The 24,875-nt window shown below is 45.9% G+C and overlaps 3 protein-coding genes across 3 annotated transcripts in view; all 3 read right to left on the reverse strand.

The window, feature by feature from the left end:
• Positions 1 to 24,875, reverse strand: part of LOC119951774 (zinc finger protein 229-like) — a 711,453-nt gene that overhangs the window by 128,844 nt on the left and 557,734 nt on the right. The gene's annotated exons all lie outside the window — the stretch shown is intronic.
• LOC119951828 (zinc finger protein 239-like) lies at positions 706 to 23,117 on the reverse strand. The gene is made up of 3 exons (XM_038775193.1): positions 23,002 to 23,117; positions 6,001 to 6,132; positions 706 to 2,569 (listed from the first exon to the last, which is right to left on the reverse strand). Exon 3 carries the CDS (start codon positions 2,250 to 2,252, stop codon positions 1,470 to 1,472), a length of 783 nt encoding a protein of 260 aa, XP_038631121.1. The 5' UTR covers positions 2,253 to 2,569; positions 6,001 to 6,132; positions 23,002 to 23,117; the 3' UTR covers positions 706 to 1,469.
• LOC119951851 (zinc finger protein 214-like) lies at positions 16,450 to 17,238 on the reverse strand (the record flags this gene model as incomplete). Its single annotated transcript, XM_038775229.1, has 1 exon — positions 16,450 to 17,238. A coding segment is annotated over one exon (789 nt), but the record flags the coding sequence as incomplete, so codon positions are not given.

Genomic DNA, 24,875 nt, shown 5'->3' on the forward strand with positions numbered 1-24,875 from the left:
GTAGGGAGGTTATGCTTCAGTTCTACAGGACATTAGTGAGACCACATCTGGAGCACTGTGTACAGTATTGCTCTCATTTAAGGAATGATGTCAATGTGTTGGAAGCAGTTCAGAGAAGGTTTACTGGACTCATACCTGGAATTGGAGGCTGGTCTTGTGAGGAATGATTGGACAGACTGGGCTTGTCTCCGATGGAGTTTAGGTGACTTGATTGAACTGTATAAGATCCTGAGGGGCCTTGACAGGCTGAATGTGGAAAGGATGTTTCCTCTTGTGGAAGAATCTAGAAATTGAAGTCAATTTTAAAGTAACAACTTGCCCACTTAAGGCAGAGGAGATCTTTTTCTCTCTGAGGGTCGCGAGTCTTTGGAACTCTCGTCCTCAAAAGGGCAGTGGAAACAGAGTCTGTGAATATTTGTAAGGCAGAGCAGGATAAATTCTTGCCAAGTAAGAAGGTGAAAGGTTATCGGTGGGAATGTGGAGTTGAGGTTGCAATCAGATCAGCCGTGAACTTATGGAATGGTGGAGCAGGCTCGAGGGGCCGAGTGGCCTACTCCTGCTCTGAATTTGGATGTTATCACATCCTTTATAATAGATTGTAGCATTTTCCCTCCTACTGATGTCAGGCTAATGGGTCTGTGGTTCCCCGTTTTCTCTCTCACTCCTTAAATAGTGGGATTTTATTTACCACCTTCCAATCGGCAGGAACCATTCCAGAATTTATAGAATTTTGAAAGATGATCACCAATGTATCCACTATCTCTACAGCCGCCTCTTTCAACACTCTGGGATGTAGAGCATCAACTTTTGTGGATTTATTAACTTTCAATAACATTATTTTCTCCAGAGCTACTTTTTAATCTCTTTAATCTACTTTTTAAAATCTCTTTCAGTTCCTCGTGATCACTAGTCCCCTGGTTCTCCAGTGTTTTTGAAATGATTTCTGTAGATCAGACAGACATTATTTTTCATTTTCATTTCATTTTTCACATTGTTTAGTTTCTCTGCCATTTCCTTATTCCCCATTATAAACTCTCCTGTCTCTGCCTGGAATGGACCCACATTGGCCTTTGCTAATCTTTTCCTTTTCACATTCCTATAGAAGCTTTTCCAGTCGGTTTTTATGTTTCTCGCCAGTTTGCTCTCATATTCTATTTTCTCTTGATCAGTTTATTGATCCTTCTTTGCTGAATTCCAAAACAAGTTCCCAATCCTTAAGCTTACACTTATTTTGGCCATTTTATGAGCCTCTTCCTTTGATCTAATGGAATCTTTAATATTTCTTGTTCGCCACAGTTGCATCAATTTTCCTGTCTCAGATTCCCTGAGAGAGAAAGAGAAGAGAGAACAAAATGCAGTCCTGGATGTAATTGAAGCAGAAACAATAACTGCAAAATCCATCACTGTAATCAATTGTGAACTTGTTGGTGTCTCAGCAGGGACGAGGAGACACAGAATCATTTCCCACACTAAGAGCAGGTCAATGGCCTCTCCCCAGTGTGAACTCGCTGGTGTCTCCGCAGGTTGGATAAGTAAGTGAATCCCTTCTCACACTGAGAGCAGATGAATGGCTTCTCCCCAGTGTGAACTCGCTGGTGTATCTGCAGGCTGGATAACTGAGTGAATTCCCTCTGACACACAGAGCAGATGAACGGCTTCTCCTGATTGTGAACAAGTTGGTGTCTTCTCAGGTTGGGTAAGTCATTGTATCCCTTTTCACACTGAGAGCAGGTGTATGGCTTCTCCTCAGCATGAACAAACTTGTGTCTCCGCAGATTAGATAAGTGAGTGAATCCCTTCTCACACTGAGAGCAGGTGAACGGCCTCTCCCCTGTGTGAACTCGCTGGTGTGCCCGCAGGTTGATTAACTGACTGAATCCCTTCCCACACTGAGAGCAGGTGAACGGCCTCTCCCCAGCGTGAACTCGCTGGTGTATCTTCAGGCTGGACAACTGAGTGAATCCCTTCCCACACTGAGAGCAGGTGAACAGCCTCTCCCCAGTGTGAATTCGCTGATGTAAATTCAGGCGAGATAACTGAATGAATCTCTTCCCACACTGAGAGCAGGTGAACGGCCTCTCCCCAGTGTGAATTCGCTGATGTAAATTCAGGCTAGATAACTGCGCGAATCCCTTCTCACACTGAGAGCAAGTGAATGGCCTTTCCCCTGTGTGACTGCGTCGATGAATCTCCAGCTCTGATGGGGCTCTGTATCCCTTCCCGCAGTCCCCACATTTCCACCGTTTCTCCATATTTTGGGTCTCCTCGAGTCTCTCCAGGGTGGACTATCAGTTGAAGTCTTGACCACACACAGAACACGTGTCTGGTTTCTCCCCGCTATGAAAGGTGCAATGTTTTTTCAGGCTGTGCAACTGGTTAAAGCTCCTTCCACAGTCAGTGTGTGTGTCTCGGTGCTTTTCCAATCACAATGATGTTTAAAATCTTTTGAAGCCAACAGGTTGGGCAAACATTACTCCTTCTACATAATGGCTGATGAATCGAGTGACTGTCAGAACTAGATGTGATGTTTGAGATTTCGGTCTATAAATCCCATCCTTTTTTTAACATCCTGTAAAAGGAGTTTACAAAAGACATCACTGTCAGTACAGGATAGAAAATCAGAACAGACTATTTTAATTTCTCTGGAACATTCTGTCCTCTCTCATTCCCCAAAAGCTGTAAATCTCCATCCCACACACTCTCTCTCCATTCTCACTCTGCTGTATCTAATATTCACCCTCCCAATTCTCCTGAAGGTGCTGATTCAGGCTGATTGACAGATCCATGCTCACTGCTTCCTGTCCTGGACACAGAGATCATAACAAACAGGAGCTGTAGTCGGCCATTCAGCCCATCGAGCCTGCTCAACCATTCAATGGGATCATTGGCCGATCTACATCAGCACCACTTTCCTACACTATGCCCCATATCCCTCGATATGTTCAATATCGAGAAACATGTCAATTTCTGTCTTGAAAATACTTGATGACTGAGGCTCCACAGTCCTCTGGGGTAGAGAATTCCAAAGCTTCACTACATTGTCTTCAAATTCATTGAAGATCCCGGCCCCGTGTCACTGCCGTGTGGAGTCTGCACATTCTCTCCGTGTCTGCATGGTTCTCACCCCCACAACGTAAAACGATGTGCAGGGTCAGTGAAGTGGCGATGCTAAATTGCCTCTTAATTGGGAAAAAGAGAATTGGGTACACTGAATTTTTTTTTTTTTTAATTAATTTACAGGATTTGGGCGTCACTGGTTCGGCCAGTATTTGTTGCCCATCCCTAGTTGCCCTTCAGAAAGTGGTGGTGAGTGGCCTCCTTGCACACCCACTGTGCTGTTAGCGAGGGAGTTCCAGGATGTTGCCCCAGCGACAGTGAAGGACGGCGATATATTTCCAAGTCGGTCTGGTGAGTGACTTGGAAGGGAACCTCCAGGTGGTGGGGTTCCCAGGTATCTGCTGCTCTTGTCCTTCTAGATGGCAGTGGTCGCTTTGCTGAGCACCTTCGGTCTGAGCGCATTCAGGACCCTGACCTTCCCGTTGCTTGCCATTTTATTTATTTATTTATATAAATTTGGAGTACCGGGTTTTCCAAATAAGGGACAATTTTACCATGCCAATCCTCCCACTCTGCACATCTTTAGGTTGTAGGGGCAAGCACGGGGAAAATGTGCAGACTCCAAATGGACAGTGACCCAGAGCCGGGATCGAACCTGGGACCTCAGCACCGTGAGGGAGCAGTGATTAACCACTGTGCCACCGTCCTGTCCCTGCTTACCATTTTAACACAAGACCCTGCTCCCATGCCTGTCCTTGGCTTGTTGCAATGTCCCAGTGACGCTGAACGCAAACTGGAGAAACAGTAAATGTTCCGGTTAGGTACACTACAGCCTTCTGGTCTCAATATCGAATTCAAAAACTTCAGATAATTAACTCTACCCCACCTCAACCTCTTTGTTTTCATTCCATTTCATTTTAACTGTCCATTACCTGTTATTTCTTTCCTGTCTTTCTTCATAAAAATATATATTTCCCCCTCACTCTTTCCCCCTATCTTATCCCCCCTTTCTTTACCTTTTGCTTCCCGCTTCCCCCCTTTTTCTCATTTTACCTCTCTCCCAACCATGCCCCCCTCCCCCCACATCTACATCTGTCACAGCTTACCTTCTGATTTTAGTTTCTCTGCAGTTTGGTCTTTCTCACCTTTTATTCTCTCTGGGGACTGCCATAATAATCTTTATTTTTTTAATAATCTTTATTGTCACAGGTAGAATTACATTAACACTGCAATTAAGTTACTGTGAAAAGCCCCTAGTCACCACATTCCGGCACGTGTTCGGGTACAAAGGGAGAATTCAGAATGTCCAAATGACCTAACAGCACATCTTTTGGGACTTTTGGGAAGGAACCGGAGAACCCGAAGAAATCCCACACAGACACGGGGAGAACGTGCAGACTCCACACAGTGACCCAAGCCAGGAATTGAACCCGGGATCCTGCGCTGTGAAAATGCTAACCACTGTGTTACTGTGCTGCCCTTTCGTACTCTTTTCCCTTTGTTTCTGTAGTTATGACTGATCTTTCTTTCACTCGCCCTGCAGTATAAATATCTCCTACTGTCTATCCTTTTTACCTTTGATAAAGGGTCACCTGGACTTGAAAACATTAGCTCTTTTCTCTCCTCACAGGTGCTGCCAGACCAGCTGAGATTTTTCAGCATGTTCTCTTCTGGAAATATGTAACGTAGCTACAGTACGATATTACACAACAAAAAATAATAACAAATGTACTTTATTACACAACCAATAACATATCTAATCAGTACGATATAACAACACTACACTTATTACAATCCTCCATTAATTTACTGTCCCCTTACATAAGAACATAAGAACTAGGAGCAGCAGTAGGCCATCTGTTTCCTCGAGCCTGCTCCACCATTCAATGAGATCATGCCTGATCTTTTGTGGACTCAGCTCCACTTTCCGGCCTGAACACCATAACCCTTAATCCCTTTATTCTTCAAAAAACTATCTATCTTTGTCTTAAAAACATTTAATGAAGGAGCCTCAAATGCTTCACTGGGCAAGGAATTCCACAGATTCACAACCCTTTGGGTGAAGAAGTTCCTCCTAAACTCAGTCCTAAATCTACTTCCCCTTATTTTGAGGCTATGCCCCCTAGTTCTGCTTTCACCCGCCAGTGGAAACAACCTGCCCACATCTATCCTATCTATTCCCTTCATAATTTTATATGTTTCTATAAGATCCCCCCTCATCCTTTTAAATTCCAACGAGTACAGTCCCAGTCTACTCAACCTCTCCTCGTAATCCAACCCCTTCAGCTCTGGGATTAACCTAGTGAATCTCTTCTGCACACCCTCCAGTGCCAGTACGTCCTTTCTCAAGCCATCTCCTGGGGAAACCAACCCTTTAGTTGGGAACACTAGAAAAGAGACCATCAGGGGCAGCAAGGTAGCCCAGTTGCTAGCCCAGTTGCTTCACAGCTCCAGGGTCCCAGGTTCGATTCACGGCCTGGTTCACTGCCTGTGCGGAGTCAGCATGTTCTCCTCATGTCTGCGTGGGTTTCCTCTGGGTGCTCCAGTTTCCTCCCACAGTCCAAAGATGTGCAAGTTAGGTGGATTGGCCATACTAAATTGCCCTCAGTGTCCAAAAGGTTTAGGTGCGATTACTGGGTTACGGGGATGAGGTGGTCTTAAGTCGAGTGCTCTTTCCAAGGGCCGGTGCAGACTCAATGGGCCAATTGGCCTCCTTCTGCACTGTAAATTCTATGAATCCTTTTAGCCAGACAAATAAATGTGTCAAGCTGAGGGAGCAAAGGATGTCAATGTCTTTAAGAGAGAGATACCTGGGCCAAGCTTTGCAGAGTCTGCACCCTCCCTGGATTCACTTCCTTTTCCTTCAGTTGCTGCAAGTGACCAATTGAAGGTGAGAATGAGAAAAGAAATGGAAAGGGGGAGAAAAGAAAGTGTTTTACTCACAGATGTTGGGCACAGCAGGATTTTTCAGTCTGCATGAAGCTGAAACGTCATTAACACAAAGTCCGCGCTCTGATTGGCTGGAGGTCCAGTGTCCTTCCGGTCCTCCAACTCTTTCCATTGGTTGCTGGCCGACTGAAAAAAATGGGCAACGGATGTCACATGGTCATGGATGCCCTTTTGACCGCAATATGCTCATGCGCATAGTTTCCTCTCCTTTGGACATGCGCAGTCCGGGCTATCCCGCGCCCGGTGGATAGAGCGGTTCCCGCGGCGAGGGAAATTATGGGAGATTCAGCCGCCATTAACCAACTCCGAACAAGTCTCCAAACACCTGGGACTGGGATGAATGTGGGAGTGGGGGGCAGTGACCCCATTCCAGACACAAAGTACATGTGTCACTGGGTTTGATTCTGACATCCTCCGTAGAAAACAGTTTGTTAACTTCAGACACCTGGGTGACATATTGGGGAGGGCAACAGCGGAGTGTGAAGCTGAACCCGAGAGTCAGCAACTTCAGGGGAGGAGAATTGGGGGAAAAGCAGAAGAATAGTAGGATGAATTAGTGTTACAATCAATAGGGAAGGAGTGTGTGGAGGCAGAGACAGAACGACGCAGTATTTTCTGTCACATGATCATGAGCTTGGACAATTTTATCAAATCATTTGTGAAACCTGGATTTACAATATCCCTGTGAAACACCTTGGGATGTTTAATTACATTAAATGTGGTGTATAAATGCAAATTAATCTGTTATTGAAGGCTGTCACTTGGGCTCCTCCACTACCCAGAACACCAAGTCCCTGATCATGGACAGTCTGATTAACCAGTTTATTCACACAGATCCGACCAGCCCACCCAATCTCAGTGAATCTGCTGTTCTCAGGCTCCCTTGTAACTCCATCCCTGCTCTCACTGTGCTGAGCTCAAGTGTGAACAAAGCATTTTTGTCTTCAGATTTTTAGTGTGAGACGTTAAACCTATCAGGAGACGGTGAATAGGCCGGGTCACTGCTCTCATCAAAATACAAGGCTGAGGGGCTAATGGAGGGCTGCAAATTATGAAAGGTTTTGATACACATGAAGAATGTTTTCACTTGTAAGGGTAAGACAAAAACCAGAAGCAATGAATGTGAGATAATCTAATCAGGAATTCAGGAGAAACTTCTTCCCCAGAGAGTAGTGGGAATGTGGAACTCGCTACCACAGGGATTGGTGGAGGTGAATAACATCGATATATTTATGGGGAAGCTGGATGAACACATGAGGGTAAAATGAACAGATGGATACACTGATCGAGTCAGATGGGAAAGCATGAGAGGAGGCTCAAGTGAAGTATAAACACTGGCATGAATTGGTTGGGCTGTTTCTGTGCTGTATATTCAATGTAATTTAGCCTTGTATTGCCTTTAACTCTCACATAGTAGATTCCGGGTTAAAGAGAAACAGTTTCACTCCCAGAAAAACATTTCAGTTCATTGAACAATAGCTGGAAACAATCAGTGCCTCTTGTCAGCCAGGTGTCCGTGTGAGGAGTCAAGATATTCAATTCAACTACAAAGATCATATGTAATTTGTACCAATATATCTTTGAAGAGCAGCTCTTTCCTTTCAAATGGACTGGATTATTTGAATTGATCAGGTTTTAATCAATTCTTTAAAGTGCTTAATTATCAGTCTTATTCAAATCAGAATTTGTTTTATACAAGACAAAGTAGGCACATGATCAGAACCCCATTCACCATCTCCACCATTGATACCCAGTGGTAGCAGTGTGTCGCATCTACAAGCGACACAGTAACACAGTGGTTAGCACATTTGCTTCACATTGCCAGGGACCGAGGTTTGATTCCCGGCTTGGGTCACTGTCTGTGAGGAGTCTGCACATTCTCCCTGTGTCTGCGTGGGTTTCCTCCGGGTGCTCCAGTTTCCTCACACAAGTCCTGAGGAATTCTCCCTCAGTGTACCTGAACAGGCACCGGTATGTGGCAACAAGGGGATTTTCACAGCATCCTTTAACGGCAGCATCCATTTTCCAACGTTAGAGGTCGCTGTGGCTGTTGGATAGATTCACTGTGGCGCTCCAGTGAACGAGTCTGCCCAGGGTCCCCTTCCCTAGTCTCACCTCGCCAGCTTCCGTCCTTCATCAACCCAACCCTGTGCAAAGAGCAGCAAAGACGGGAGCATGGAGTCGAGGTGTAGATCAGCCAGGAGCTGAATGAGTGGCAGAGGAGATCCCCTTACTAAACTTCCCGTAAATGTGTTTTAATGGGGATTGGGACCAGTTCTAATGTTTGTCTGTCTATCTCAAATATTTTAACGTGTTAACATACAGCTTCAGCATCTCAGATACACATCAACCCTATTGGATGTCCCCATTTTATTGACCTGATCCAGGTTCGACTTGTTTATTAACTAAACACCTTATTATCTTCCAGGTCTTAATAATAAACAGCGGATGTGCCAGATTAAACTGGATTTCCTTTAGTTCCTCCCGTCTTTCCCAGATATCAAAAGGAAATTGGATGGGGACTTGAGGGCAATAAACTCACAGGGGTAAGGGGATAGAAGGCGCGAATGGGACTGAATGGATGATTTACACAGGGTTAGCATGGACCCGATGGGTAGAATGGCCTCCTCCACTGCCCTAATGCCTCTCTGACTATTGTTACCATCTCTGTAGAGATTGATAACTTATCAAATGAAAGGAATCTCCAATGGAAAGAAAACCAATGGACAAAATTACACATTTTCAAACTTTTACTCAACAAACCAACTAAAATCGACACAAACCTGAATTAACAGGGACTGGATATTTCACAGAACAAGAGAAATTTCACTTTAATAGTCAGTACAACAAAGATACATCCCACATTGTTCTGAGCCCTCACATTACTTCCTGTGGAAATGTTGCACCATGGACAATCTCACAGTCTTCCCAATCTCCCTCTGCAATGTCGCATCCCTCACTTCCCACCCAATGGACTTGGCCTTCGAGTCACTTCCACCAACAGCCGCATTCTAGCCAAGGTCCGTGAAGATTGTGAACACCAACAAAGGGCACGTCTGTAAATGCTCTCTCTTTCGGGTTGTGACGCTCTTATGTCCCCAGAGACTCCATTTTTGGATCTCTTTAAACTGTATGGTTGGATTTCGCATAACTGAAATAGAAGCAAGTGGTGTTTTCCGATCCACACCCCCTGCTCTCCTAGCCTTCAGCTAGCTGTCCTTTCCAACTGTGTAACACGCGACGTAACACAGTCCTTGCTGTATTCTCAGTGCACTGCTTCAACACCCAGATCTGTTGGAAGCTCCACGCTCTGTTTTGAACTGCAGGTTTCCTTATTAACTGTGTCTGTCCTTTACCCCCAGCAACCGAACCTGCTTCAGTGGGACGGAAAGTGTAACTGAATATACGATTATCTGTCTATTCAGCCTTGGCTTCTTCAGCTTTACGTTCCCAGAGCAACCTCAGGTCACATGGTCATTTCTTGGAACTGATGACCTCAGAACCAAGAAATCAATTCCTCTCCTTCAGAAGAATCTCCAGTTTCACTTTGGGTCTTAAAGGGTTCATTGCACAAAAAAGTATTTTCCCAAAATAATAATAAAACAGTACTAATAATTATTATTAATCTTACTATTAAATTATTAAAGGTATTTTCCCAAAGTACCTGGGTCATCACATGCCCTCCCATCCCCAAGGAATAAAGCTTCTGAAGTAAGCATGTTTTCAGAATCCTTTCATGCTACAACACATGTGAACATTATAAACACTGTAACAATGTCTTTATTACACACTGTTCAGATAATGGTTTCTCTTTGTCCCATTTTACAATGAAACATATCACCTTGGCAATACTATAAGCTTAACCCTGAACAAAACTAACCCTAATGTGACAATGAGGTTTGAAAGTTCAGCTTGCTCGAGAGTCCCAGTGCTCTTGTCAACAAGAGTCCATTTTACTATTGGTAGATTCACTTTCTTTGAACCTTCCCAAGAGATCTCCTTGCCCACCTCACACAGTCTTCCCAGTTTTCCTTGGTGAAGAGGTTGTGCTTCCTCAGATTCACCTGAGGAAGGAGCAGTGCTCTGAAAGCTCGTGTTTGAATGTTAACCTGTTGGACTTTAACCTGGTGTTGTAAGACTTCTTACTGCGCTCACCTCAGTCCAACGCCGGCATCTCCACATCTTAGGCAGGAATACAATTGAACTGTTTCATTCAGTTACTGTAATTCCTTATTCATACAGTTTCAAATGTTGAGGCTAATCAGAGCTTGAAGGTCTCTCTTGCCAGTACATTTATTCTCATTGCACATTCTTTATACATACAATTAAGCTTTTACATTTTTACAACAAATAAAACTCAGGCTTTTACTATAATTACTGATTCATTATGGGGGCCTCACGGTAGCATGGTGGTTAGCATCAATGCTTCACAGCTCCAGGGTCCCAGGTTCGATTCCCGGCTGGGTCACTGTCTGTGTGGAGTCTGCACGTCCTCCCCGTGTGTGCGTGGGTTTCCTCCGGGTGCTCCGGTTTCCTCCCACAGTCCAAAGATGTGCGGGTTAGGTGGATTGGCCATGCTAAATTGCCCATAGTGTAAGGTTAATGGGGGGATTGTTGGGTTACGGGTATACGGGTTACGTGGGTTTAAGTAGGGTGATCATTGCTCGGCACAACATCGAGGGCCGAAGGGCCTGTTCTGTGCTGTACTGTTCTATGTTCTATTACAGTTTCATTAATTGTAACTTAATTAAGGATCACCAGGTATTTCATCATCTGTTACAGACTTATAGCTAATTAATATAATATTTAATTAATACATTTGATTAATGCAAGATATACTGGTTCTCTACTGAGTAGTACTACACTCTGTATGCTTCACCCGGTGTCTGTCTATATATTTACATTGTGTATTTATTAAATGTCCTATTTTATCATGTATAGAGCAACCTGTCTGGACTGCACGCAGTACAATACGTTTCGCTGTACCTCAATACACGTGACAATAAATCAAATCCAATCAAAAAGACAGTTTCTCACTCGTCTTCAGATTGAACAATGAGACTTCTTAAAAATGATTCATTCATGAGAGGTGGGCATCACTGGCTGGGCCAGCGTTTACTGCTCATTCCAATTGCCCTTGAACTGCGTGTCTTGTGAGGCTAATTCAGAAGTCACTTACATGTCAACCACCACATTGCTGTGGATCTGGAGTCACGTGTAGGCCAGGCCACATAAGGAGAGCAGATTTCCTAAAGAACATGAGTGAACCAGACGGCTTTTTACAACAATCGCCAATGTCAACATTAGACTTAATTTGAGGCTTTTATTCAATTTCAATATCTGTCGTAGCCAGATTCGATCTCAGATCCCCAGAGCATTAACCTGGGTCTCTGGATTACTCGGCCAGTAACAATACCATTACACCACTGCCTCGCCCACATAGTCTTGGCAGAATATAATGTCTTGTAAATTCTCAAAATTATAAAGTAATTTATTTTTTCAAACAAATTCTGATAGCTCTACAGTTTCTGAAAACATTTTTGTTGATGGTGTTATTTTCTGAAATAAAGTCTTTACAAAATAATTAACTAATACACCAATTCACTAATGATAATCAATGTTCACTGCTGAATAATCATTAATTTATTTATTGCTTTTTGCTATGAAATCAATACACAATTAATATAGAAAAGGTACAGAAGGTGAAATGGCTGCAGGAAGCCACGTGTTAGAGGTATAAAAGGGCTGCCTTGACCTTGTTACTAATAACAGTGAATACACTATAAAAATAACAATTTTGAAACTAAATGTGATTACACATGCGCACTTACAGCTTCTTACATTACGACAGTGAATATATTTCCAAAAGTACGCCATTGGCTTTAAAACACTTTTGGAGGTCCAGTGGTAATGAGAGGTTTTATAGAAATGTACACTTGTTCCAATTGTCTGCAATCCAGGATATATTACACTCGGTGTCCTCACCAAGATCATTGATAAAGATTGAGTCTTAATTTTGTGTAATAACATCGTTGACACCATTTTGATACTCTGTGAAACCCCAGACACATCATATGCACAATGTGTTGTTGTGACTTGGAATGCACTGTCTATAAATAGTGCTGAAATCTCATTGCACTGTAACTTCCAAAAGGGAATTTGATGCATTCTGAAAAAAAAGTCGAATAATGGGATTAAATGGATCGCTATCACAAAGAGCTGGCATAGGGAAAATGGGCCAAATAGACTCCTCTGTGCTCAAGGAGCCTTGTGTACATGTAAAACGAGTGGTAATGACCTGGAACCTACTGCCTATAAAGGTGGGAGATGCAGAAATGAGGGAAGGATTTCAACAGAACATTGGATGGGCACTGAGAGAAATCAACCTACAGGGATTCGGGGACAGAACGAGGCAATGGACAGACTGATTTGCTCCACAGAGAACCAACATGGTCTCAAAGGGCTGAATGGCCCCATTCCCCACCGTCCAGATGCTGTGATCTCAGGAGAGAAATTCAGCTGCTCCAGTCACTCCAACTAACTGGAGTCCCTTATCCCTGGAGCCATTCTTGTAAATTTTCACAGTAACTTCACTGCAGTGTTAATGTAAGCCTACTTGTGACAGTAATAAAGATCATTATTGTAAATGTCCTCTGCAATCCAAGAACTTCACATCTTTCCTAAAGTGTGGCCATATATAAGGTTCCATTCCAGAGGGATAGAATTGAAAAGCAGGGAGGTTATGTTCAACTTGTTTAGAGCCAGGGTCAGGCTACACTGGGAGCACTGTCAACATTTATCATCTCCATTTAGAAAAAGGAAATAGAGGCACTGGAGAAGGTGCAACAAAGATTCATAATATACAGAACTGAGAGCACTTAACACTCGGGAAAGGCTGGGGCTGCTTTTTTCTGGAAAAGAGAAGACTGATGGGTGACCTGATGGAAATCTTTCAGTTTTTGTGAAGGGATTCAATAATCCAACAGGAATTTCAGTAGAAACCGCTTTACCCAGCGAGTGGTGAGAATGTGGAACTCACTACCACAGCAAGTGGTTCAGGGGAACAGCATGAATCCATTGAACAGGAAGCCAGATACATACATGAGGGAGAAAGGAATAGAAAGAGATGCTGATGGGGGAGATGTCGAGGGGTGGGTGGAGGATCATGTGGAGCATAAATACAGCACAGACCATGGCTAACCTCAGCCGGTATGGGAATTTAACTTGTGCTGTTGGTGTCACTCAGCAGGAAACAGCCTTCCAGCCAACTGAGCTAACCCGATCCCTGTGTAAATCTGTAATAATTGCTTAAATATTACTGATTGTCTGTCTCACACCATACTATTTAATGTAGTTTCCCAGTGCCCCTCAGACAACTTGCCCTTCATATCTGGATAGTTTCCTTCTGTGAGAAGCACCAAGATAAATTAAACAAAAGAACCATGAAACCACCATAGCCCATCTTCAAGGCAATGTGGCATGATTTTTGGGTTTACAAACAGAAATAGTAATGTAACATCTTCTAATCTCCAAACATCCTTTCACTCTTTGATCCTTGTGAAATGTGAAACCAGATATTCGCAAGAAGGCTCAGAGAGAATCAGCCCACTGGAGGCGAAGTCGTGAGACCGGCCAGTCCAGCAGAAGGAAACCCTCTGACCATCCCCATTGACCAACAGAATGAAACAAATGCAGTCCTGGATATAATTGACAACAGAAATAATAACAGCAGAATCCAATCCCTGTAATCAGTTGTGAACTTGTTGGTGTCTCAGAAAGTGCACTGAAGTGGGCAGCATGGTGGCGCAGTGGTTAGCATTGCTGCCACACGGCGCCGATGTCCCAGGTTCGATCCCGACTCTGGGTCACTGTCCGTGTGGAGTTTGCACATTGTCTCCATGTGGAGACAACTTCTCCCTGTGTTTGCGTGGGTTTTGCCCCCACTACCTAAAGATGTGCAGGGTAGGTGGATTGGCCATGCTAAATTGCCCCTTAATTGGAAAAAATGAATTGCGTTCTCTAAATTTCTATATAAAAAAAAAGTGCGATGAATTACAAAACCTCGTCACACATTGAGTGCAGGTGAATGGCCTCTCCCCAGTATAAACTCCCTGTTGTGACTGCAGATGGCATAACCGAGTGAATCGCACAAACAGACATAAACGGGTGTGAGATAATCGGGATTGTGGAGACATGGCCCAAGGGTGACCAGGGATTGGAACTGAATATATTCAGTATTCAGAAAGGACAGACAAAAAGGAAAAGGCAGTGGAGTGGCAGAGGAAATTAATGCAATAGTGGGGAAGGATATTAGCTCGAACAATGTGGAATCGGTATGGGTAGAGCTGAGTAACACCAAGGGGCACGGAAATTCATGGGCATCGTATATAGACGCCCAAACTGCAGTGGTGATGTTGGGAATGGCCTAAAACAGGAAATTCGGCTGACTGTAAAAGTTTCTATAGGGATGTGAAGAGAAAAAGATTGGTGAAGGCAAATGTAGGTTCCTTACAGTCAGAAACAGGAGAATGGATAATAGGGGACAAAGAAATGGCTGAGCAAATAAATACATATTTTGGTTCTGTCTTCACAAATCAGACACCAGAAATGTTGGGGAACGCGGGATTTAGTGATAGGGAGGAACTGAAGGAGATCAATATTAGTAGAGAAATGGTGTTGGGGAAATTGATGGGATTGAAGGGTGATAAATCCCCAGGGCCTGATACTCTGCATCCCAAAGGGCTGAAACAAGTGGCTCTAGAAATAGTGGATGCATTGGTGGTCATCTTCCAGGATTCTATAGACTCTGGAACAGTTCCTGCAGATTGGGCTGGTTTAGCTCACTGAGCTAAATCGCTGGCTTTTAAAGCAGGCCAGCAGCACGGTTCGATTCCCGTACCAGCCTCCCCGGACAGGCGCTGGAATGTGGCGACTAGGGGCTTTTCACAGTAACTTCATTGAAGCCTACTCGTGACAATAAGCGATTTTCATTTCATTTCAGATTGGAGGGTGGCTTATGTAACTCCACAATTTAAAAAGCGAGACAGAGAGAAAAAAGGGAATTATAGACCAGTAAGCCTGACATCAGCAAAATTCTAGAATCCATTATCAAAGATCTTAAAGCAAAGCACTAAGAAAACAGTGGCAACATCGGGCAGAGTCAGCATGGATTTATGAAGGAGAAATCATGCTTGACAAATCTACTGGAATTCTTCGAGGGTGTAACTGGTAGAGTTGACGAGGGCGAGCCAGTGGATGTGGTATATTTGGACTTTCAGATGGCTTTTGACAAAGTCCCGCGTAAGAGATTAGCGTGCAAAATTAAAGCACATGAGATTGGGGTGGTGTGTTGAGATAGGTAGAAAATTGGTTGGCAGACAGGAAACAAAGAGTAGGGATTAATAGGTCTTTTTCAAATTAGCAGGCAGTGACTAATGGGGTACCGCAGGGATCGGTGCTAGGACCCCAGATATTCACAAGATGTATTAATGATTTTAAAAAAAATTTAAATTACCCAATTTTTTTTCCAATTAACTGGCAATTTATCGTGGCCAATTCACCTACCCTGCACATCTTTGGGTTATGGGGGTGAGACTCACGCAGACACGGGGAGAACTTGTCTCCACACGGACTCAAAACAAGAAGGCAGACTATTAGCTGAATGGCCATAAATTAGGAGAGGAGAATTAGCAACGAGACCTGGGTATCCTTGTACACTAGTCACTGAAGGTATGCATTCAGATACAGCAGGCGGTAAAGAAGGTAAATGGTATGTTAGCCTTCATTGCGAGCGGATTTGAGTACAGGAGAAGGGATATCTTGCTGCAATTATACAGGGCCTTGGCGAGACTAGACCTGGAATGTTGTGTGCAGTTTTGGTCTCCTTATCTGAGGAAGGATGTTCTTGCTCTAGAGGGAGTGCGGCGAAGGTTTACCAGACTGATTCCTGGGATGGTGGGACTGAAGTATGAGAGATTGAATCAGTTAGGATTGTATTCGCTGGAGTTCAGAAGAATAGGGGATCTCATAAAAACCTAAAATATTGTAACTAGACCTGACAGGGTAGATGTGGGAAAGATTTTCCCGATGGTGGGGGTGTAAAGAACCAGAGGTCGCAATCTGAGGATATGGGGTAGACCATTTAGGACAGAGAGTACAGTAGTAATTTCTTCAAACAGAGAGTGGTGAGTCTGTGGAATTTGTTACCACAGGAAATAGTTGAGGCTAATACATTGTATGCTTTCAAGAAACAGTTAGATATAGCACTTAGGGTGAAGGGGATCAAAGGATATGGAGGGGAAAGCGGGATTAAGCTATGGAGTTGGATGACAAGCCATGATCATAATGAATGGCAGAGCAGGTGCGAAGGCCGAATGGCCTCTTCCTGCTCCTATTTTCGATGGTTCTCTGTAATCCCTTCCCACACTAAGAGCAGGTGAATGGTCTCTCCCCAGTGTGAACTCGCTGGTGACTCTGCAGGTTGGATAACTGAGTGAATCCCTTCCCACACTGAGAGCAGGTGAATGGCCTCTCCCCTGTGTGAACTCGCTGATGTGTCCGCAGGTTGGATGAATCTTTGAATCCCTTCCCACACTGAGAGCAGCTGAACGGCCTCTCCCCAGTGTGAACTCGCTGGTGTACCCGCAGTGTAGATGAATCTTTGAATCCCTTCCCACACTGAGAGCAGGTGAATGGCCTCTCCTCTGTGTGAACTCGCAGGTGTGTCTGCAAGCTGGATAACTGACTGAATCCCTTCCCACACTGAGAGCAGGTGAATGGCTTCTCCCCAGTGTGAACTCGCTGGTGTCTCAGCAGGGTGGATAAATCAATAAATCCCTTCCTACACTGAGAGCAGCTGAATGGCCTCTCCCCAGAGTGAACTCGCTGGTGTGTCTGCAGGTTGGATAACCAAGTGAATCCCTTCCCACACTGAGAGCAGATAAATGGCCTCTCCCCAGTGTGAACTCGCTGGTGTCTCCGCAGGGCGGATGAATTAATGAATCCTTTCCCACACTGAGAGCAGGTGAATGGCCTCTCCCCAGTGTGAACTCGCTGGTGTGTCTGCAGGTGGGATAACTGAGCAAATTCCTTCTCACACTGAGAGCAGGTGAATGGCTTCTCCCCAGTGTGAACTCGCTGGTGTGTCTGCAGGTGGGATAACTGAGCAAATTCCTTCTCACACTGAGAGCAGGTGAATGGCTTCTCCCCAGTGTGAATGCGGCGATGAATCTCCAGCTGAGATGGGACTCTGTATCTCTTTCCACAGTCCCCACATTTCCACGGTTTCTCCATGTTTTGTGTCTCCTCTTGTCTCTCCAGATTGGACAATCAGTGGAAGCCTTGTCTACACACAGAACATGTGCACTGTCTCTCCTCACTGTGAATGGTGCGATGTTTTTTCAGACCGTGTAACTGGTTAAAGCTCTTTCCACAGTCCGTTCACTGGAACACTCACTCGGGTGTGTGATGTGTGGGTCTCGGTGCTTTTCCAGTCACACTCACGTTTAAAATCTTTTGAAACCGGCAGATCGGACAAACATTTCTCCTTCTCGCCGACGATATTCAGAGCCCGGTGATATTCAGATCAGAAGGAATCAAGTGAGTTTGTCACATCGAGACGTGATGTTTGAGATTTCTGTCTATAATTCCTCCTCTTCCAATATTCTTTAAAAACAATTGACAAAAGTCACTATTGTTAGTACAGGATAGAAATTCAGAACAGACAGTTCTAGTTCCTCTGGACCATTCTTTCCTCTCTTGTTCTCTAAATGCTGTAAATCTCCATCCCACACAATCTCCCTCCATTCTCACTCTGCTGTATCTAATATTCACCCTCCCAATTCTCCTGATGGTGCTGGTTCATGTTAATTGACAGATCCAAGCTCAGCTCACTGCTTCCTGACCAGCAGAGCCATTAGAACAGGAGTAAGAGTCGGCCATTTGGCCTACCGAGTCTGCTCAACCATTCAATGAGATCCTTGACCGATCTACCTCAGCCCCAATTTCCCACACGATCCCAATATCCCTTGATATATTCAATATCTAGAAACCTATCAATATCTGTCTTATTTTTTAACAAACAATTTTATTGAGGTATTTTAGGCATATAGAAAAAGTGACATTGTATAGTACAAAAAAAGAAGTAAAGACACAAATTAAACATAGTGCAAACCATGGCTCTGTTCACGAAAGGACATCCCTCAATATCCCCCTACTCTACTCTCCCATTAGTTCCTTCTAGACGTCCGAGACTCTACCCTCTCCCACCTCTCCCCTAGAAACTACCCTGTCCTGCCTCCCCTTTGGTGGGAGACGTTGGAAGGACAGCACCAGTCTGCGTACGAAACCTCGCACCTGGAAGTATCCCTCGTTCCCTCTCGCCAGGGAACATAAGTCGTTTCCTCTCGCCAGCCCAAACTTCTCCTCCAGCGTCCTCATGCCCGGAAAGCTCCCTTCCAGGAACTGATCCTCACAATCCCCATCCTCACAGATCCCCATCCTCACAGATCCCTGCCCTCCACCACAGTCGATACCCCCGTCCATGTTCCCCAGGGCAAATCGGTGGTTGTCGCAGATTGGGGTCCACACTGATGCTCTTACCTCCCCTCAATGCCTCCTCCACTGGCCCCAGATCCAAAGAGCCGCCACCACTATCGGCTTGTGGAGTACCGTGCTGGCGGAGGCGGCAGAGGCACCGTGGCCAGGGCTGCTAAGCTAGTGCCCCTGCACGAAACAGCATCAATATCTGTCTTGAACATACTTGATGACTTAGGCTCCACATTCCTCTGGGGTAGAGAATTCCAAAGCTTCACCACATCCTCGAGTGACGAGATCCCTCCTCATCTCAGCTTTCACTCTATTTTCCTGCCTGTTCCCCATAACCCTTAACTCCATTGTCAATAAAATATGTTAAACTTGTGCTTCAATATATTCAATGGCTCCCAGATACAACTGGTCCCTGTGGAAGAGAAATCCAAAGACTAACAACCCTCTGAGGGAAGAGATGACTGGAAATATATAACGTAGCTACAGTCTTAAATTACGAGAAATAATAATACATTTACTTTATTACAGAATGGTAAATAATATATCTAACCTGTACCATGTAACAACACTGGACATATCTCTATCCATTAATAATTTAATTGCCCTGAAATGTCAGCCATCTCCTGGGGAACTCACTCCTTTAATTGTGAACATTAGGAAAGAGGCAATCCTTTTTTGAAATAAATTTCGAGTAACCAATTTTTTTTTTCAATTAAGGGGCAATTTAGCGTGACCAATCCACCTACCCTGCACATCTTTGGGGTGAGACCCACGCAGACACGGGGAGAATGTGAAAACTCCACACAGACAGTGACCCAGGGCTGGGATTCGAACTCGGGTCCTCAGCGTCACAGGCAGCAGTGCTAACAACTGTGCCACGCACCTCCCCAGAGAAACCAGAATTGTCTGTTCAGAATTTCTATCGTGGATTGACAGTGATTACTTTTTTTTTAAATTACAAAAAAATTAAATTTAGACTACCCAATTCTTTAGTCCCCCCGATTAAGGAGTAATTTTAACATGGCCAATTTACCTACCCGCACATCTTATTGGATTGTGGGGGCCAGACCCACACAGACACGGGGAGAACATGCAAACTCCATATGGCAGTGGCCCGGTATCAATCCCAGGTCCTCGGTTAACCACTGTGCCACCGTACCTGCCCCTATAGTGTTGACTTTTGTGAACTCCTTTTACTGGATATTACAAGGGGAGTATTTACAGATAGAAACTCAAATTAAACTTCACATCAAGATTTAACAGAGTCACTCCATTCATCAGGACTTGAATATCATTGGCCTGTGAATGTGGAAGAAGAAATGTTTGTCTGTTCTGTCTGCAGGAAAAGATTTTCAAGATCAGTGTGACTGAGAAAAACCCCCGATACACACACACATGACTCGAGTGAGAGTGTTCCAGTGAACTGACTGTGGAAAGAACTTTCACCAGTTACACAGTCTGAAAAAACATCACACCATTCACAGCGGGGAGAGGCCGTACATGTGCTCTCTATGGGGACAAGACTTCAACTAATCGTCAAACGTGGAAAGCGACAAGGGCACCAGCAGCATGCTGAAACTATAGAAATATGGGGACTGTGGGAAGGGATTCAGATCCCCATGTGAGCTGGAGACTGATCACCATAATCATACCAGCGACAAACCATTCACCTGTTCTGAATGTGGAAAGGGATTCACTCAGTTATCCCAGTGAGGATTTATCCTCCAGGTGGGCAATATCATTGTTCTTTTCCTTTTTGTTCTGAGAGGGGTTGCCCCGCCAGAAGTAAGCTAGTGAATGAGTGATATGGAAGCTGCAGTTGTTGAACCAGTTTTGGCTTGTTTTGTCTGGGTCAGAGATGGGGGGGCGGGGCGGGGTTTGGTTTCAATTTGTGTATCTGGGTGGGGCGTTGGCAGGAAATGGGGGTGGGACAGAGGGGTTAACTTGCTGGTGATGACTATGTATATCTGGGTGGGGCATTGGCAGGAAATGGGGGTGGGACAGAGGGGTTAGCTTGCTGGTGATGATTATAGAATTGTTTTTGTTTTACTCTCAGGGTGCCTGTGGCAGCCATCTTGTGTGGACCCTTGGCCTGTACTTTTTGAAGATTTACTCGATCATCCCTCACGGTGGAAATGTCTGATTCCATGATGGGGAAGTGGGGGTGGGAGACCCCGGATTTGGCTGGTCATCTAGAATGTAAGGGGATTGGATCGAACAGTGAAGAGGTCGAGTGTTTTCGCTCACTGAAAGAATCTAAATGCTGGTGTGGTGCTCTTGCAGGAGACTCACTTGCAATCAAGGAGATCAGACCAGGGTGGCATGGTGGCGCAGTGGCTAGCACTGCTGCCTCACGGCACCAAGGTCCCAGGTTCGATCCTGGCCCTGCGTCATTGGCTGCTTGGAATGTGCTCATTCTCCCCATGTCTGCATGGGCTTCGCCCCACAACCCAAAGCTGTGCAGGTTAGTGGATTGGCCACGTGAATTTGCCCCTTAATTGGAAAAAAAATAATCGGGTACTCTGAACATATAGAAAAAAAAATCAAGATCAGACCAGACTGCGGAGGGGTGAGCCAAGTGTTTCACTCGGGCTTTGGCGAAGGGCTCGAGCTGCTGCAATTCTGATCAATAAACAGATTCCTCTTTCGGTCACTGGGCTCATTGCAGACACTAATGGGAGATACATGGTTATCAGTGAGTCGTTGGCAGGTACATTGGTGGTGCTGGTGAATGTCTATGCCCCTAACTGGGATGATGGGTGGCACGGTAGCCCAGTGGTTAGCACTGTTGCTTCACAGCGCCAGGGACCCAGGTTCAATTCCCGGCTTGGGTCACAGTCTGTGCGGAGTTTACACGTTCTCTCCGTGTCAGCGTGGGTTTCTTCCGGGTGTTCCGGTTTCCTCCCGCAGTTCCAAAAGGCGTGCTGTTAGATAATTTGAACATTCTGAATTCTCCCTCAGTGTACCTGAACAGGCGCTGGAATAAGTGACCTGGGGATTTTCACAATACCTTAATTGCAGTGTTAATAATAAAGAATGTGGCAATTATGTGGCATTTGTGAAAAAATTGTTGGGATCCATTCCAGACCATCCAACATCGACCCAGGCACCAGAAACGACAATGGCAAACCCAGCAAAAGATTTTTTAAAACTGTTCCCATCAGCAGATTATAAAAGGATTATGGGACACAGATTTAAGGTTGTGAACAAGATCTACAGGGGAGATCGGAGGCAGTCATTTTATACAGATCTGGAACTCAATGCTTACACACAAAGGTTGATAATCTCCAAGTCCTGATAACTCGAATGGTGGTGTCAGAATTTAATGTGATGTTTGGTTGTAAGTTTCCCGTCTGCGAATCCCTTTCTAATCCCCCGTGAAAGAAGTTTACACAGGCATCACTGTCAGTCCAGAAATGTAATTCAGGAAAGATAAATATTTCTCCTGGTTTGAATTTGCTGTGTGTGTAAATCCTCCCCTACTGATCCCCTATAAAAGGAGTTTCCAAAATTAATCATAGATCATAGAATTTACAGTGCAGAAGGAGGCCATTCGACCCATCAAGTCTGCACCGGCTCTTGGAAACAGCACCCTACCCAAGGTCCACACCTCCACCCTAACCCCATAACCCAGTAACCCCACCCAACACTAAGGGCAATTTTGGACACGAAGGGCAATTTAGCATGGCCAATCCACCTAACCTGCACATCATTGAACTGTGGGAGGAAACCCACACACACACGGGGAGGGTGTGCAGACTCAGACAGTGACCCAAGCTGGAATCGAACCTGGGACCCTGAAGCTGTGAAGCAATTGTGCTATCCACTTTGCTACCGTGCTGCCCACAATCACTGTCAGACCAGAAAAGAAATCCACTACATTCTCTCCTCCTGCTCCCGGGTCCACGATGACCACTCATGCTCCCCTCTGCACACTGACCCTCGTTGTCATCAGCAGTCCCCTGATTTGAAGGATGATGTTGACTCAGGGTTGCAAGTTTCTGCCCTGGGTCTTCATATGACTGAACAGAGCCGCAGAGCTTTCGACACATGGGGCAAGATGTCCAATGAGGCAGTGAAATCCGGAGAGCAGGATTTGTTTCCTTTTCTTTCCATCTCTGCCACCGCTTTGCATCATCAATAAGACATTGGGTCTCAGAGACTAATCCAGTTTGATGGACAAGTTGTCTCCATTCTGAACAATGGGGAACAAGCTCCTCCCACTCATTGAAACATCGCCCCCGAGAGGCAAACGCGCATGCGCCCTGATGCACATCCAATAAAGATGGCGGCCGTTAACTTGAGCCGAACATGAGGAGTTGCAGTTCTGCTCGGTACAAACTGGGTCCCGGAATTTTTCTCGCGGTTTGCGGCTCACAACAGCTTTACACAACGTTTCCGCCCATCCCCGCGATCTCTCGCTCCCTCATTTTGTTAAACGCCTCTTACCAATTTCCGATCTGAAAAAACGGCCTTCTCCTTCGCTATTATCCACACTGCGCATGCTTCAATCACAGCAGGCCCCGCCCCTCATTCACTCCGATTGGTTGGAGGACCAGCCGCCCTCACCTGGTCCTCCAGTCCCGCCTTTTCTTCCTATTGGTCAGGACCTGCCGTCAATCACCCGGACATTGTGACGGTGACAGATGGTGAGAGAGGCCATTGGCTCAGGCTGACTCGCTGATTGTTCCTGTCTCTTCCCCTCCCGGTCCCCACACCTGCTGCCCTCTGACCTCCCACCCCTGTGCCTGAGGTGGGAGTGGGATCAGATGGAACTGCAGATCCTGCCCTTCATTGGATTCAATGATGTGTTCACTTCTTCACTGCAGCCTGACTTATTATTGCAACAGACACTGTGTTTGCCACTCTCAAAGTGAGTGAATCCTTTGCTGTTTATCCTCTGGGCCCCAGCTCCACTATTATTGTCCGAGACCCTGAGGTGGTGTTGGTGGCGGCCGTTAGGGTGGGGCAATTCCGGCGAATATGCCCCAGCCCTCTGTGGGCATGGCACCACATGCCATCCGCAGACCAAAACACTTTATAGTCCTCCCCTTGGCGGGAGACCACGAAACCTCCCTCCGTGGCCTCCTCCCGGGTCAGGCAGCCAAAAACCTGACGCCGGAAGGGGTATACATGGCGGAGGGAGAGGTCCCGCAGGCCACGTGTCAGCGGTGCCACCCCTGACCTGACCTCCCCCAGTAGGTTCAAATGGGGGAGGAGGAGCCCAGTGGGGAGGTAGGGCGGCACGTTTGAAAGAACCACACGTTCGGCAGTGGCCTCCAGTGGGTCCACCACCATGTGTGTCCTGCCCACCGTGAGCCCCATTTCCAGGACATGGTAGACATGGTACTGCCTGCCCGGCCCGCAGGAAAAATACAACCTTGCCGTACACCCTGGAGGCAGCTACGATGGCCAAGGGGCAGAAGATCCCGGCCATTGCACGTGTGCACACCTTGATGGTCATGGTGGGGATGGGCATAACATTTGACCCCAAGTTGCCATGGTAGTAGGCAGAAAGGTGAGGGGGCAGCGGAGGGTCTAGGGGCTGCCGCCCCGCATAGGTTCTTGGCAGCCCTGCCCCCGGCAGAGTGGAGGATGCCCCTGGGGTATTGGCCATGTCCACCCCTGGTACGGTACGGTCGTGTATGTAAGAACAGGGTAGCAGGGAAAGCAGGGAAAGGGTGGGGGGAGGGGGGGAAGGATGTGGCATCACAACAGCAGGTGACACAAGGGAAGGTGCTGCAGGGCAACAGAAGAGCGGGGCAGCGTTCTTCAGCCCAGGAGGGGCCCAAAACAATGTCCCAGGCTGCCCCACACCCGCCACAGGTGGTGAAAGGCAGGCGGACAGCGTTCTTCAGCCTTGTGGGGCCTAAAACAAAGCTCTGGGTCTTCACAACAGCCCTAAGGCCTTTTTTAAGTGGGTGAGTAGGTGGGGTGGGCCGCTTTGATAACGGCTGTTTAGCCGACAGAGGGCAGGCATGAGAAGGATGGGGTATCTGTTCATGAAAGGAAGCTTTCCCAGTTTGAAGGCGCGAGAGGACAAATTTAATCTGCCGCCAGGAAATGCCTTTAAATATCTGAAAGTACGATCCTTCCTGAAAAAACAGGTGGTGGCCTTTCCGACGCTGCCGTCACTGAGGATACGGGTCAGGGTGGTCTCTGGCACCTGGGTGGAGGAAGGGAGGGTGTCGGATATCTACCAGGAACTACAGGAAACCCCGGTGGAGGAGCTCAAAGGGCAAGTGGGAGGAGGAGCTAGGTGAGGAGTTGGAAGCGGGTCTGTGGACAGAGGTCCTGGACAGGGTTAATTCCTCCTCATCATG

The sequence above is a fragment of the Scyliorhinus canicula genome, chromosome 17, assembly GCF_902713615.1.
Source record: "Scyliorhinus canicula chromosome 17, sScyCan1.1, whole genome shotgun sequence".
NCBI classification, from domain to species: domain Eukaryota; kingdom Metazoa; phylum Chordata; class Chondrichthyes; order Carcharhiniformes; family Scyliorhinidae; genus Scyliorhinus; species Scyliorhinus canicula.